This window comes from Echiichthys vipera (assembly GCF_963691815.1).
Source record: "Echiichthys vipera genome assembly, chromosome: 14".
Lineage (NCBI taxonomy): Eukaryota > Metazoa > Chordata > Actinopteri > Perciformes > Trachinidae > Echiichthys > Echiichthys vipera.
Window position 1 is genome coordinate 3,671,308 of NC_139839.1, and position 17,772 is coordinate 3,689,079.

Genomic DNA, 17,772 nt, shown 5'->3' on the forward strand with positions numbered 1-17,772 from the left:
CCCTCTCTCTAAGGGAGACTCCAGCCCCCCTCCTGAGGAAACACATTCAGACGCTTGGACCTGGACCTGGTTCTTTGGGTCCTGACCCAGCTTTCATGACCACAGGTGAGGGTAGGAACCAGGACTGAGCGGTAGATCCAGAGCTTTGTCTTCCTCAGCTCTCTGTTCGTCACAACGGTGCGGTAGAGCGACTGCAGCTCCGCCCCCGCTGCTCCGATTCTCCGGCCAAACTCAAGCTCCATCGTCCCCTCACTCGTGAACAAGATCCCGAGGTACTTGAACTCCTTCACTTGGGGTCAGGACTCATGATGTATACGAATAAAAAAGGCTTTACATGGCTCAACGGAGGAACCTGCTCATTGTTGCTCGTTCAGTTAACTTTAACTTCACCTCATGAACCTCTTTCGCTGCGATGAAGCTCAGGTCACGGACTGCGGTCGGTCGGTCGGATGTGTTGTTTTGACACGAATAAAATATGCAAAGCTCTTCCGCAGCTATTGTGGGATTTTTGTAACAATGTGTGAAAGCGTCTATGAATTCACAATGACCTCGGAAGGTAAAAGGCTACAAACATTACACTCGTCAGGGCGACGATGCATTAGTACAAAGTGCACCTACACACTGAGTAAAACAATAACTATTCAAACGACATAATCAAGAGAGCGTGCAGCTGCAACAACATGCTTTTACGGCAGCAAGTGGGTTTTGCATATGTCTCAAACATGAAGTTGCATATCTGGCGTTAAAGGAGTTAAAGCAAGTTCAGACAGTGTGGTTGTGGGCATGATTACCGTTGAGATTGGTCCATTTGATGCAATTATATTCAAATTATATTCAAATTAAAACCTAAAAAAAGGGGTAATTTGATGCCTCACCTCTCGTTGCAATCTATTATTATTAATATTTCTTATGATAGTCATAATCGTGATATATTGGTTTACATTAGGTTGTGTTTTCCCTTTCTTCTCCCTCTGACTTCCTCCTCATGTTTGTTTTTTATTCATTACCTTATTTACTTATTTGTATTGAATCATCTATCTGTGCCATATTTTATGTGTTTATAATGCCGTACCATCTGCCTCTCATTCACACACACACACACACACGCACGCAAGCACGCACACAGACACGTGCAGACACACACACACATGCAGACACGCACACACACACAAACAGACACACACACTGACGCGCACACACACACAGACACACACAAACAGACACACAGACACAGACACGCACACACACACACGATTAAATAAAACCAACATATAATAAAATGATAAATAAAACAAATTTCATTCCGAACATTCTTACTTACTAATGTTGTTTTGCAATGAATTATTTTTTTGTACATGCACGCACGCACGCATGCACACACGCACGCACACACACACACACACAGACACACACACACACACGATTAAATAAAACCTACGCCTCACCAAGTTTCATTCCGAACATTCTTACTTACTATTGTTGATTTGCAATTAATTCTTTTTTTGGACACGCACGCACGCACGCACGCACGCACACAAACTCACACACACACACACACACACACACACACACACACACACACACACACACACACACACACACACACACACACACACACACACACACACACACACACACACACACACACACACACACACACACACACACACCAGTGGCGGCTGGTTATTAAATACTAATTTAATGAGCAGCAAGCAGTGACACTTTTTTCCCTGTGAGTAGTTTTTGCATGTTTTCTTCGCCTGTTGGGAGTTTTTATATTATTTTTTTAATGTCAAAATAAATAAATAGGTGCTTATGCGTCTCATGTAGTTCGGCCATAACACCAGATAGCACCAGTGATGGTCCACCCAGTCAGACGAGAGCATCTGGACCATCCAGTCGACCAAGACCTCAGCCCTACTGGCCTGGATGTCATGCGTACCCCTGACTGTGGCCCTCTGTGTGTTGGAGACGGACAGCGGAGCTTCAGTTCATGTAGTTGCTGTTTTAAGTGAGTATTCTCCACAGCAGACACTGCGACTGCACACACTTAGTTACTCACTCGGTTCAAGGTAGAAAGAGAAACCCACTGAGACTCTCTGTGTCTGCCAAAGAGAGTTTCCCAACTCTGGGCTCGGGTCAGTGAAAGTTTACCTTTCTGAGTCAGTACCTGGAAATAAGGTTGATATTTTTTCTCCTCCAGAAGAATATTGTCTGTTCTTATTAGAGTCTCTGATACGTCTGAACAAGCGGAAGCTTCAGTGCACACAGGCTGCCCGCCCGATTACACGTCCTTTCCTCTTTTAGAGCATGTTGCTGGATAATGCAGCCAGTGAGCAATTCTGCTGCACTGTGCAAAGGCCCACTGCAGGCCGGGAGACCTCGCCGCGCATGGAGGTTCGGGATGTGTCACGTTGCAGAGTGTAGGATGAAAGGACTGCAAGGAAATAAAAGAGCCAAGGAGGCGAGGGACTGAGTTTGGCAGGCTAAAGGTTGTGTAAAGAAAGAATGAGCAACAGGATGATGGAGAGGAATTAACGAAAAGACGATAATTCAGTCGAACAATCGCAGAACGAAGCAGCTTTCGCAAGGTCTCGCGTAGATAATCATCACAATTTGGTGTAACTGGCGTGTGTTTGAGATGACTAATGGGGTAAATCACATTGTATCAGAGTTCTTACTTTGAGGTATTATTTATAGTGCTTTGTGAGGCCTGTGCAAACATCATCTAATTCATTATCACAGCACTCCGTAATGACAGCAAACAAACAAGACAAGGTCAAGACAAATGGATCCTGCTCCCTCGTGTCAGCGCTGTTGATGCTCAGAATTAAGATGATTTCCTGTTTATCCTGTTGCCGTCTTTCTCTTCTCTGCCTGCCTCACATCTTGGTAAAGTGGAGTTTGCCAGTCTTGTTGGCAGTGCTGTTGTTTTGTCCATGGCAGATATCCAGGTTGCTGTTGTCTATGAAGTCTCAAGTCATGTTCTACACGGGGCTGGGCAAGCTTTTTTGATATGAGGCGACATTTTCTACAGTTTCTTGTAAATCAGTGTCTGACAGATCAGCGTCTACCAAGGCCGCTCCTGCAGCGTTATTTTTCCTCCCCACCTGCGCCTCATTCTGTGAAGAAGACAACAAGTACTGGCCAATCAGAGGCAGAGTAGGGCGGGTCTTCTTGAATGTAGAAGGGGAAAAAGTAGTGATGTCCAAATAACCACGTCTATGTAAAAGTAGAGAAACCATCGCCTAACAGAGGAGGAGGTCTGAGACACCACTTATCTCCAATTTACAATGCTAAAGAGTTTTTCATTTGAAACAGATACAGGAAGTGTTGAGTTTGTATTAACAGTGTACGGCGGTTCTGAGGTCATTTCCTGTGCGTCTGTTGGGACATAGAAAAAGAAGGAGGGACCATGCACTGACATTTCAAACAATGGCGGCGAAAGGTTCACGTTGGTGTGATGCGGAGGTGGAGTGTTTACTGCAGATTTGGTCGATGAAAAGATTCAAAAACAGTCGACAAGACGCACAAAAACTCAGAGGTCTACGGAAAGATTTGGAAACAAAGCCACGCATCGCCATGACGTCATCAATGCGTGTGACGTGTTACGGCGTGATGACGTATAGGCAGCAAGAAGCATTCGCCGAGGCCCAGGTAGTGTGAGTACCAGCGGGCCTGGAGGGGGGGGCAAGGACCCTAAAGCCCGGGGAACGGGACGGACGTACAGTGGGAGGGCGCCCTAACAGAGCAAACAAGAGAAGATCAAATGGCAGCTTTGTACTAAAATATGACGAGTTCTACTTGTCAAAAAGAGGAAATTAGAACCAAAGGCCTGGCTCTAATAAAAGCCTGCGCCAAATAAAGGTTGTTTATCTTTTTTAGTCGAGGTAAATAAAGGCCCTGAGCACGGTGTGTGTGCTTTTCCATGAGGACTTTATAACTTTTCCACACATCTTTCACAGTGATTCATGGACAGCCTCAGCATTGACACGCGGACAAATATAATTACCCTGAAATGAGATGTGGGCTGTTTCCAAAACAAGACAAATGCAACTGGATCAATCAATCAAAAGGTGCAAAACATAAGCTAGAGATCGATCTATTTCCTGTGAAGTAAAATGTAAAACAGAAGGTGTCAGTGCGAGCTAAGGACTGAAATTAAAGTTGTGTAAAATACTTTGATGTATAAGGGCGCACTCACACTGTCCTTCCGCACCGGGCCAAAACAGGTTTTGCGGGTCAAGCCTAGTGCGTTAGAGCAGTGTGAGTGCACCCGCTCCGCGCTGAGCTGCGGCCAGCTGGCCGTCCACGGCCCGTCTGAGTGAGGTGGGCTTTTGTAGAGCGCGTTTGCACATGTACGAGCACGAGCGTGCGCACGTGTACGAGCACGAGCACGACCACGAGGCCTACAACGGTTCGATGAAAAGATTCAAAAACAGTCGACAAGACGCACAAAAACTCAGAGGTCTACGGAAAGATTTGGAAACAAAGCCACGCATCGCCATGACGTCATCAATGCCATAGGCAGCAAGAAGCATTCTCCGAGGCCCAGGTAGTGTGAGTACAAACGGGCCTGGGGCGCGGGGGGAGAGGGAGGGGGGGACAAGTACCCTAAAGCCCGGGGCGCGGTGCGGAAGGACAGTGTGAGTGCGCCCTTAGTTTCACTTTTGCATAGTACCAAGTGGATGCCAGCCTGCTGACAAACTGTTACAACTGCAGATCGGGCTAAAGGAAAAACAAAAAGAAAACTCTATACCGCATACAACAAAAGATATGTCCAACAGCAGCAGCAGCAGGAATATCACTGAAAACAAGAGTCCTGTGGGAAGGCCAGTGTAGTCAGTATGAGTAGCTTCAAGAGTCTGCGTGTGGCACTTTGCAGAGTGACGGGAGCTGACTTTGCCTGACGCTGTGAAGAACTACAGGGGAAAGTAAAGAAAATAACATTCCCTGAGTAAATCCATATGACAGCACGCAAGAAAGAAACGCTCCACCTGTAGTGAAATCAATTCTCTGGCCTGGCTGTGTGGCAATCACAGCCGCCGAAAATAGCTCACGAGGGGTCTTTGATTATGGTTTTCTTGACGGCACGGAGGAAGTTATGTGCATGGGAAACAGGCTGGAAGACTTCTAGAGATACATACTTGAAAACACTCCAATCTGCTTGGAACAACAAGTCCGACTGTTCAAATTTGGAAATGAAATAGCAAAGGAAATATCGTTAGCGAGAGTTATTCCGAGTGAGACCGCCGGCAAACCCCGGGGCCTGGTAAACACGGAGCAAACGGCAAACACTACTCAAAATAACGAGCTCCCAACATCTCACAAATCTGATAAAAGCACCGTATGATTCCTCGTCTGCAGGGTTCTTCTTTAATAAGCCGGGCCTCCTTACAGATAAAATGAATGAATGGTGCCAAAGTGGAGATTTAAGATGCGTTATACACGTCAAAATAATGCACCACCTATGGCGCGTTATAGCCCATTGGGGATCCTTGAGAAATGAAGCAATGCAAGATGTTTTCCAAGCACTCTAGGCCATTTGAAATAACTTAATTCTTCAAAGAGCTCCTTAAACATGCCATTTGTATTCAGGTTGGGTAGAAATGGATTTGGTCTTGATGTACTCCGGCGGCGACGACAGCAGCCACCCGGGAGTGTTAATGCTGCCATTAAACACGTCCTAAAATGAAGGGTCGTGGGCCTGTTTGTTATGCACGACGAGGATGCTCCAACATTCGAACGAGCCCAGGTTCTTTAACCTAAGACCACGTTTTTCAGCAGGGTCGTGGCTCGGACAACCTTAATCTCCCACTGGGGCCTTTCTTTCTTCTTTTTTTTTATATCTTAAGGTGTTAAATTTCTAACAGCCCATTCATATTTTATTTCCTGCTGGATTCCTTCCATCGACAAAAGCTCCGACTGTATAATATTGACACCAAGGCCAAGATTTCTGACTCCATGGTTGAGAAACAATGTCATACTTGTGGAACGATGTGTTTTCCCTGACCATGTGCAAAATTCAATTCAATTCAATTTCATTTATAGTGCCAAATCATAACAAAAGTTATCTCAGGACGCTTTACAGACTAGGTAGAGACCACACTATGGCCGCACTCACACTGTCCTTCTGCACCGGGCCGGTCAAGCCTAGTGCGTTTGACCAGTGTGAGTGCAACCGCTCCGCGCATGACTGCGGCCAGCTGGCCGTCCACGGCCCGTTTGAGAGAGGTGGGCTTTTGTAAAGCACATGGACGAGCACGAGCATGCGCACCTGTACGAGCACGGGGCCTACGGCGGTTCTGAGGTCATTTCCTGTGCGCCTGTTGGGACGTAGAAAAAAGAAGGAGGGACTATGCGCGGACATTTAAAACAATGGCGGTGAAAGGTTCACGTTGGTGTGATGCGGAGGTGGAGTGTTTACTGCAGATTTGGTCGATGAAAAGATTCAAAAACAGTCGACAAGACGCACAAAAACTCTGAGGTCTACGGAAAGATTTGGAAACAAAGCCACGCATCGCCATGACGTCATCAATGCGTGTGACGTGTTACGGCGTGATGACGTATAGGCAGCAAGAAGCATTCTCCGAGGCCCAGGCAGTGCGAGTACAAACGGGCCTGGAGGGGGGGACAAGGACCCTAAAGCACGGGGCGCGGTGCGAAAGGACAGTGTGCGCCCTAAGACTTATTTATGTTCAAATAACACAAACACCAAACAAACTCCTAAATCATTATACAAAGGTTACAGCGAGTAAAATAAAGTGTGGCAAAGTTACAGGTTCATTCATTTAATCTGATAAATCCGCTCTAGAGCCTCTTCAGCGTTGTAACGCACACTCACGGCTTCAGCACAGACAGAGTTCGGGGCCCTGTCGTCTGCAGCACCTTTATAATCTCTGCAGTCTGCGATAACACCTGTGTGTTGTTTACGTCTGCTACTGTCTCGTTACGTCTGCTGCTCATTGATCTGAGACTGATCAAAGGCACAGCCGTCCGTGAGAAGACCCCATGATCTGTCTTGTTACGTCTGCGACTGATTAAAACAACTCAAACATTGTTACATTCAGTGGTTTGTAAATAACTCTGTGACCTTGAGTTCAACTCTTTGTGCCTCACGGGTCATTTTGACCCCAAGACGACCTTTGTACCTTTTTTTGTACAGCTCACATGGAAATGTGAAGAAAAGCAACATTTCACTCTTTCTACTGTTGGTGCCAATCGAGGAAAAGTCATAAAAATATCGTTTAGGGGATTTTTTTTGGTTTTTAACCCTCCTGTTGCCCTCAAATTTGACTAACCATTTATTCTAGGGGTCAATTTGACCGCAGCAGTTTAAACATCTGGAAAATGATCATAATCAATGTGTGACTCAAGTGAAGTCGGTACTTTATGTATTTATTTAACTAAATGAAAAATATCACTGATGTTAAACTGCATGGAGGGATTTCTGTGTGTGTGTTTTACAGTAAGTCTGTTATTTTAAGTGCTATTTTGTGTTATTTGTAACATCTGGAATGAAAGTAACGTCCGTTATCAAGGACAGCAGCATGAATTTGACCTCATATAAGATTTGAATTGTAAAATAAACAATAATAATAATGATTAAATCATCCAGATTATCAAACTGACCCAAAGGAACACCGATGCCACAAGTACATGTACGATAAGAACAATAAAAAATATATATAATCATGACAATTTTAGGTTTTTTATGAGTTTTCCACATAAAATGAGGAAAAGTCATTAATATAAAGCAAAAAAATGACGTTATTTAGAGATGTTAAACAATAAATGAAAGACAACAGGAGGGTTAAGTGGATTTAAACTTATATTTGAGTGTAGGTCAAAGATTCAGCTACATGAGTGCATTATAGGGGAAGACAAGTACTCTATGAGAAGTCTGACATTAATTTGAACGTGCTGACATTCCTTGATTAAGAAAGAAAACCTACAAACATTTCAAGCTCCAAACCAACTTTACCAACTAAGTTTTTTTCACAATAAGGGCGCACTCACGCTGTCCTTCTGCACCGTGCCCCGTGCTTTAAGGTCCTTGTCCCCCCCTCCAGGCCCGTTTGTACTCACACTACCTGGGCCTCGGAGAATGCTTCTTGCTGCCTATACGTCATCACGCCGTTACACGTCACACGCATTGATGACGTCATGGCGATGCGTGGCTTTGTTTACAAATCTTTCCGTAGACCTCAGAGTTTTTGTGCGTCTTGTCGACTGTTTTTGAATCTTTTCATCGACCAAATCTGCAGTAAACACTCCACCTCCGCATCACACCAACGTGAACCTTTCACCGCCATTGTTTTAAATGTCCGCGCATGGTCCCTCCTTCTTTTTTCTATGTCCCAACAGGCGCACAGGAAATGACGTGAGAGCCGCTGTAGGCGTCGTGCTCGTGCTCGTACATGTTCAAAAGCTCTCTACAAAAGCCCACCTCTCTCAAACGGGCCGTCGACGGCCAGCTGGCCGCAGCTAGGTGCGGAGCGGGTGCACTCAAACTGGTCAAACGTACTAGGCTTGACCCGAAAAACCTGTTTTGGTGCGGTGCGGAAGGACAGTGTGAGTGCGCCCTAAAAGACCACCAACTCACATGGATTGAGGACTGAAACATTCAGTGTACAGTTCACTCACAATATCCTAATGAAGACAGTTTTATGGACTAAATTGCGAGTGTGGCAGCCACTTGGAATAACAGCCAACATCCCTGCCCATTATTTTGAGTCCTGAGTAACAACCCAAACGACCTGCTTGTTAGTTCAAAAAATCATTATCTATCTGCGAGTACAACCGATATCCTTTCTGAAAAGCTCTCCGTGCACTTAACCAAAGCCAAATTAGGTGTGTGTGCCTCGGACATCTTGTGTAAAAGGGGGTTCGGACAGGTGTGACACGAACATGACAACCTCATGGATCAATTTGCACTCGAGAGCCTCGTTTGGCAGGATACATTCGGCCGTGTACCTGAGCCTGACAGTCTGATTGGAGCAAAAAAACAAACAACTGTACATGAAATCAGGGATAACAAAGACAAAAGTCTGGGTTGCATTTCAGTTTCTAATGCTGAAGACCGCGGGGTGTCCTGTTTTTCGGATAATGAGCTCTGGTGCTGTAATCAAGTACAGCAGCTAATGCGTTCTGGCTCTGTTGGCTTTTATCACAGAGCATATTTAAGGAATGATGCTCCCCTGACACATGCTTTTATATGAGTTTGTTTCCATAAATTTCACATTAAAAGACAATTCTGGTTTATTACAGCTGGGGTTTAATTTGTTTACATGTCACAGTCACATGGTGATTGATGGATTGATTGATTAAGGGATGTGTTAGGTCTCGGTCTATGTCGAACATAAATAGAAAGTCAGTGCTATAATCCCTCATTGCACATGTTTTCTGTGTATTTCGGGCCTTTTTAAAAACTAGTGTTCACTGGTGTGTTGTGTAGCTGGGGGGTTCTTGCTTCTGCATTTGGGACGTCAGAGTGTGCCGCCATCTTCTCTGTGAGGCGTCCCCAATGAGGCAACAATTCTCACAATGGGGGAAAATGGTGGGAATGGTGGACAAGGCTGGAATAGTGTAATTTCCAACCCTTGCTAACAGGACTTTTGACGTTTTTACCCATCAATGTATGGCTACTAATCCACTATATCATGGGTGTCAAACTGATCCAGTAAAGAGTCGCTGTGGCTGCAGGTTTTCATTCCAACCAAGCAAGAACACACCTGACTCGACTTACTCAACCACCTGAACTGTCTTCACACAGTTGATTTGTTGGACCAGGTGTGTTTTTGATTGGTTGGATAGAAAACCTGCAGCCACAGCGTCTCTTTACTGGATCAGTTTGACACCCATGCACTATATTCAGGAAAAAGAGGTATCAGAATGTGCTACATCATCCAACAACGATGTCATTGGCTCTCGACGAGATCTGCTTGATGGTTTGAAATATTCTTGACAGCACTTTAACTATCTTATTGTGTTGTCATGTCGACGGAGACTGCCCCGAGCTAATCAGTGTTAGCCACGTCCGGCTGTTAGCGACTCTCCGGGATTTCTCCATGAATAGTTCATACACGAAAAAACTGTCTGGCTTATTGTCTGTATGCAAGTGTCGGAAAAGACCATGGGATGATTTTACGCTTGAAAAAGTGCTTGTGTGGAGATTTGCTTTGAACAACGGAGGAGGATAAACCCTGTTTAACATGAATGTGTAGACTCGGCCTAAATTTGGCTAATCTGGGGGTTTGTTTACAACCTGTTTGATCTCATGTTTCTACGCCTGTCTTCGCTGATGTTGCCACGCTATAAAATCTCCGCTTACAGATGAGAATGATCAGAGCTCTGAAACTGAAAAGCGCACATTGCATTAACCTGTCATTTCCCCAGAACACTGCACGTGTGCTAACTGTACCACTGTTTGGCTTCGGGCCTCACCTTCGGTCCGGCAGAATGGGAACCCTCCAGCCTTTGATGAAGCTCAGGTTGTTGTCAGAAAGTTCCACCAGCAGGGGAAGCTTGGGCACCCAGACGGTCAGCTCCAGCGGCGCGCTCAGGTGCTCGTAGCTGAAGATCACCCTCGCGTTCATGGATCCCCGCGTCTCCTTCCCGTTGACGAACACGTAGTCGCAATTCATGGACACCTAGGACAGATCAGGGTCACAAGTCAGAGACCATCTATATGGAAATGGTCACAGCAGTGGCAGAGGATCTATGTGATGTGTGATGATATACTGCACAGTATGGATGCCGCTGTCAGCGCCACAATTCATCACCGAGCATTTCAAGGTTGACACGTTCAGCAGAGCAACTGTACAGCGAGGGTCTATTTGTTTTTCCAATGTGAAAGTTCATAAACCATCTCTGCTAATACTTTCATTTCTTCTTTTTTGTAGATGTGGCCCCAAAAACAATCCCCCTGCGATCGTCACAAATTCAAACAGGCACTGTGCCCTGACCGCTTACCACTGTTCTGGTCAATTGTATTTTCCTAGTCGACTGTTTTTATTTTATTTTTTTTATACTGTACATTGTATTGGGGCAGCACGGGGTTGTGGTGGTTAGCACTGTTGCTTCACAGGAAGAGGATTCCTGGTTTGTGTGGAGTTGCGTGTTCTCCCCGTGTCTGCGTGGGTTTTCTCCGGGTTCTCCGGTTTCCTCCCACAGTCCAAAGACGTGCAGGTGTTCGGTTCATTGATGACTCTAAATCACCCGTAGGTGTGAATGGTTGTCTGTTTCTGTTCGTCTCTATGTGTCCTGTGATAGACTGGTGTCCTCTCCAGGGTGGACCCCGCCTCCTGATGTCAGCTGGGATCGGCTCCAGCCCCCCACGACCCCGACAGGGACAAGAGGCTGAAGATGAATGAATGAATGGATGTACATTGTTTGATGTTGAGCTTGGTCAGAGAAGAAATGTTATTGCTTTGTGAAAGACACTTTCTCTAATCTCATCGTATCCATCAGTGAGCAAAAACAACACCCCGGTTACTGAACATAACCTCGGGAACTACTTTTTGAGTTATTAAACAGTCTCAATAAAAATTGTGAAAACTGATACGTCTCAAAGGCTGCACACATAAAACTGAAACTCTCTGCATGAGTGGATACCCTTAGGACAAGTGGGAAACTGCTGTGCATCTTCTTTTTGCATCAACTTTTAAAACGAGACTGTATGTTAACATTCAGCAGACTGTAGACCGGTGCACCACAGCCGTGTAACTGCGGGTTTTCATCCCATCCGAACGCTACAGCGGCTGATCTCGGCAGAAATTAATAAGATGTGGAGCAAAACAGTGAAAATAAGATGCTGCTGTGTTTTGTCAGAATAAAAAAAACACAGATTCTCCGGATGATGATACAGTTGCTGAGAAGCGCGGCTGTACACAGTGATCGCAGGCTGCGGGCTGTTCTCTAATCTAATTTGCATCTGTTATGCATTCAAATTAGCGCTTCCTTGCAGCCCAGGGTTTGTTAAGCATGTACAGTGTAAATTAGGCGTGCAAACCACGTCCCAACCCCACCACCACCACCACCACCACCTCTCTTGACCATTCCCTGCATAATGATCTATGAAGAATTACACAGACACACTATACGCCAACAAAAGCTTTTAGTCAAACACATAATTCATATAACATGAAGGCCGACAGCAGTGTGACCTTTCACGTGAACTTTGGTTCATAACACCTACATGGCGCATTAATAATTATATCCACGCATTTCACCTTTCACGAGACATTCATGTAACGTGATATGGTACTCAAAACACCGGGGACGGGGTGGGATTGCCTCCGCGTGGCTCTCGTAGACCCAGCGGCGAAACTGCAGGTAATGCAGCTGCTCAGGTCGCTATAACGCCGCTATATCTTTACATAGCAGAGATTTCTGTGCTGCTATATTAATGCTCTGGATGGAGAGTACAGCTCCTTTAAGTCTTTGCAATTGCCATTTTTTTCTAGCTTTCCCATCGAGTCAAAAAATCTCCAGCTCCATTTGAATGATCATAAATACTTGTCCTTCTCCAACACTAAATTATTAACTGCAATGGAACTGGAGGGTTTGGCTTTTGGGCTCACATTGAAGATTTATCTGGTCGTGGGAGGTAGCTGGCATTGTAATCAGAGGATCTAATCTCCCGCAAATGGAGGTCGGGCTGGCCAGTCTTCTCAGGGCTGGGAATTCATCATAACTGGGAGGAGGTCTGGTAATATAATTCCCCCTCCATGCAGACAGGCCGCGGCGGGGAGAGAGGGGGGGCTGCGTGGATGGACTTCTTAAGATGACAGTCTTTCCCTCTGGTTCAGTTAATGCAATTTTGCAGGGTTTGACCTTATGCGCCGCCGCGGTATCCAGTTTTTGTATGTTATTGTTCTGTCGGTTCATGTGCAGTCTTATCTGTGTGAAGCGAGTTACAAAAGCTAGAAGAAGAAGAAGTAACTCAACACAATGACCCCAGCCACCTTGATTAATCACAGCATGGCTGGCTGTTTGCAGAGTTGAGAACATCTGCCTGACATGTACTCCCTTCTGCCCTATAGCCACACACACACGCACACACACACTGAAAAGGTGGTCTAGCTGCAGTGCCGCTTCAGCTCCTGCAGCTATTGCTGCTGATAAACTTGCCCGGCTAATTGCAAGTCAAAAGCTGTTAGCAACTCTGGGTATCAGTGCCCTGTGGGGGATTGCTGAGGAGGGCTTTCACACACTGAGCCGCCACATGCCGTCACACTGCTGCTAATGCGCTGTGGCATCTTCCCTGGTGCCGGCAGATTGCCTGGGTGGAGGCAGATCATCAGGACAAGTGCGAGTGCTCCTTGCATTTGGTTCGTGTACTGGTCACATGATGCAGAGTGAACGACGGGGCTAGGTTAATAAAGGTGAAACCACCCAAGGAGCTGTCAACCATTTATTCCATAACGTTTATTGAATTAAGTTCCCAAATGGTTCCAGTAAAGGCAGCTGCTTCTGCTTTTTAAGTAAGTAATGCTTTAATGCCATTTTCCATACCTCAGTTCGTAGCACAGGCTCTAAGTAAACCCTGCAATAACCCACTTTTGTCTCAACACTTGGGGGAAGCAGTTGTGAACACACCATTGATACATCATCGCCCTCTAGGCCGAGAGTTGATAGTAAACAGTTGCAGTTATTCACACATGCAGCAGTTATAAGCCATCATCTCCACACAGCTGCTGACCGTCAAGTTCATCTACCAGGACAGATGTCGGGGCAGAGCCTCCAACATCAGCAGGGGCACAACGCACCCGCTACCTCTCCAAACTACTCCCCTCAGGCAGGAGATGCAGGACAATATATGCATGCACCATGACCTGGCACCCCGCCCAACCCACACCCACACACTCACCATTCCCCCAGTGACTGAAGTCTTCATCGTGTCCATATGCCATACTTTTTATATATTTATTCCTTACACTTTTATGCCGCTAAACTATCCATGAAGGCAATGATGGGGGATTTGAACCCTGGACCTTTGTATCCCCAGAGAAGGTGACTTAGGGCAGATATGTCTGGCCCCTCACCCATACAGACAGATTTCTAGCATTGTTGTTTTTAATAGTTTAGATAGTTTTAGGCCTGTGAATGTTCTCATTCGTCCAGGTCGTCGTTATCCTCAAAGCAATTTCAGTCAAAAGCAACTGGACTTGGTTATTTGTTTCGGTCTGAGACACCACTTATCTCCAGTTTACAATGCTGCCCTTTCATCCCTTCAGGAGATTCAACAATCTGACCTCAAAGAACAACTGTTCACAAATGGCATCCTGTGACCCAAACGACTGTCGTTCAGACTCAATGGAGCACTAACCAAGTCCAGACCTACTTCCCACCAACGACTGTCACTCTAACGACGGTCGTTGGCACTTGGAGCACAAAGGGTTCCAGTGACATCATCGGCCTTGTGAGAGGTTAAATACCTGGATCTCCACACCAGTAAGTTGGACCAGTCCCAACCTGGTCCTGGTCCTGGTCCAGTCCCAGCCTGGTCCTGGTCCAGTCCCAGCCTGGTCCTAGTCCTGGTCCTGTCCCAGCCTGGTCCTGGTCCAGTCCCAGCCTGGTCAGATGCGTACATGAACTGATGAAGCCTCTTGGATGAGAGGTGAAACGTCTTGCTAGACAAATAACCAAGTCCAGTTGCTTTTGACTGAAATTGCTTTGAGGATAGATAGTTTTACACTTTCTATATTGTTGCGTGCCATCGCAGAGCCATGTTGTCTTGCACAGCAGTATAATGACAATAAAAGTCCTTTCACAGGATAACACGATGACATGGCTCAGTCAGGTTTGTCAAAGGTCCTGCAGAGCACCGTATGACACGCAATGTACTCTCATCAACAGGTTTATATGACATTTCACGGAAACAACGTGCAACTATTGATATGTTGTCATCCCATATCCTTAGGGTGTGTTGTTTTTAATATTTTTAAGCCATTACATGCAAAATTAACATTTCCTTTAATGTTATTTGTATTTGTTTGCGTGTGTGAGAAAAAAATAAACATGTTTACTGACGATGAGGGTAAATAATAAGAATAAGAATACGGAGAAATAATAATACTAAGGCTTCAATTCATAATTCACAATCTCATTAGAAAATCTGTCTGACTAAAATAAGCCAAAATATCAACAAAGAATCAAAGATGGGACACAGAATGCATAATTACAACAACAACAACAACAATATCTTGTCCCATTTAAATGTTTTCTCTCACTCTGGTCCTGGAAACTGCAGATGCTCTGACAGCACATTATATATTCTTAAACTTATAGGGTTTGTCTGACATTTGTCTTTTATCCGACAGCAGGAAAGGTCGAGAGAGAAAGGTTTGGCGGTACACAACATGCTGGACTGGACACCCCTGTTGCCAAGGTTACATGGTATGTGTCGCAGATCTGCAAGCGACCTATTCAGCCCAAAGCAAAGCACAAAAAGCTTTGAAAAAGATGGTAAAAGGAAAAGAATAAACTATACATGAAGGCAATGATGGGGGATTCGAACCCTGGACCGTTGTTTCCCCAGAGAAGGTGACTTCGGGCAGATATGTCTGGCCCCTCACCCATACAGACAGATATCTAGCATTGTGTGGACAAATCACATGATAAGAAACACAAAAACAATAAAGATGAAGAAAGAATAACAAGAACAAAAACAATAGGGCTCCAGCAGAGGGTTTTGTTTGCTTGGAGCCCCCCCCCCCAAAGAAAACCCCCCAAAAAACAAAAAGACAAACGATTGTTAAATATTTTCCATGGCAGCTGCGATTATCCTTGAGGTGGTGAGACGTAAACTGCCTGAAAGCTGAAATACACTGGCTGAATAACAAAAAAAAACGCACCCTTTGTTCAAGTGTTGCTCCCACACTCTGATTTCTTTGAAGTGTCTCAGACGGACGAGTACAGGAAGACGAGTGATTGGATGGAGGAGAAAAATGGACTCGTCTCGATGTCATTCGCAATATCATGCTCCCTTGCGTGTGTTTCCAAAAGAAACAGATTTTATTTTCACATTTAAATAAAACCCGCTCAATTAACTGCCACAACATTCTGCCAAATGGAGTTTCCATTGAGGAGGAAAACGTATGTATTAAATGAACGCTGAATGAAAGCTGACATATGGCTCGAATTACTGGGACGGTGTCTTGGAGCCGTTATGAAGCTTCTCCCCATGTGATGGATGTGTGCTGGCTTCAAGAGCAGTGCAACCAATGAGTCCATTTAGCTCTGTTAGCTAAATGAGCCAGCCCCCATTAGCCTGTTGTTGGTAGGATTAATGATGTCGGGGGTGAAAATGAGCTGTTGTTCTAGAAAGCTGGGACTTTGAATACAAAGCAGTGATCTGTTCACTTTAAAGAGAGTTTATATATGGTATTTAAAATGTACCTCTGCTGGTATCTAGCCATTCAGGTAGATACAGTCACCTCCACTGTTTGATGGAAGTAAAAACGAACCTAGAGACGCATCGATCCAGTTTTTCTGATCCAATCAGATACCGATACCTGATACTGATGCAATCCTACTGTTGAATGCATGAAGCGTAAACCTGTCCATGTGAGTGAAGGCATCAGGCTCCACATTAACATTTATCTCATCTCGTCTCATCTTCAACCGCTTATCCGGGGTCGTTTGGCCATTTGCGGCTGCTTGTATCCGCGTACTGGTTCTTTGGGTCCTGACCTGGACCTGGTTCTTTGGGTCCTGAGCCAGCTTTCATGACCACAGGGGAGGGTAGGAACCGAGATTGACCGGTAGATCCAGAGCTTTGCCTTCCTCAGCTCTCTTTTCGTCACAACGGTGCGGTAGAGCGACTGCAACACCGCCCCCGCTGCTCCGATTCTCCGGCCAAACTCACGCTCCATCGTCAACTAGGTCATTAACTCACGTCTTAGTTCGGTGAAAGAGGGAAACTTGAATTTAGAAGGTGTACGTTGGTGTTTTTCTGTTCACTAAGGAAACATTTCTTTCCTTGACAGTTTCACACACTCCTGAGCAAGCTGGGAGACTTGAACATATCAACCAACACTACTTTATGGCCAGATGTATGTGGACACCTGAAATTACACCCCTATGTAATTGCATCTCCATTCCATAACCAAAAGCATTAATATGCTGATATGAAAGTCGATCTGGTGGTAACCTGGCTGCAGGGATTGGTTCCCGTTCCGCCATCGGTGAGGTCGGCCACTGATGTCGGCTGATAAGGCTTCGCTAACATTTGGCGTTCCAGTTCATCTGGAAGGTTTTAAAGTTGAGGTGAGTTGCCCAGTGCTCTGTGTCATTCATCCATTCATTCATCTTCTTGTCCCTGTCGGGGTCGCGGGGGGCTGGAGCCGATCCCAGCTGACACCGGGCGCGAGGCGGGGTACACCCTGGACAGGACGCCAGTCTATCACATAGAGACGAACAACAAACCGGAGAACCCGGAGAAAACCCACGCAGACACGGGGAGAACATGAAACTCCACACAGAAGGGCACCCTCTTGCTGTGAGCCGACAGTACTAACCACCGCTCCACCGTGTCGCCAAGTGCTCTGTGTGAGCCTGTCAACTTCTTCCACACCAGACGGGGAGTGCTATTTCTTTATGGACCTGGATTTGTGCACAGTGGCATTTTAACGCCCAGACAGGACAGAGCCTTCCCCAAAATGTTGCCACAGAGTTGGAAACACACTATTGCCAAAAATATCATTGTATGCTGTGGCATTAAAGTCCTCCTCCACTCAAAAATGTGTTTTCCTTCTGTTTATGTCT

At 45.6% G+C, this 17,772-nt stretch overlaps 1 protein-coding gene across 1 annotated transcript in view; it reads right to left on the bottom strand.

Annotated features, from left to right (window-relative positions):
- Nucleotides 1-17,772, bottom strand: part of tmem132e (transmembrane protein 132E) — a gene marked incomplete at its 5' end in the record, with an annotated part of 154,192 nt that overhangs the window by 30,207 nt on the left and 106,213 nt on the right. Inside the window, one exon of the mRNA XM_083927561.1 lies at nt 10,447-10,652. Within this exon, the coding sequence (XP_083783687.1) occupies nt 10,447-10,652 (206 nt within the window). The remainder of the gene's footprint in view (nt 1-10,446; nt 10,653-17,772) is intronic.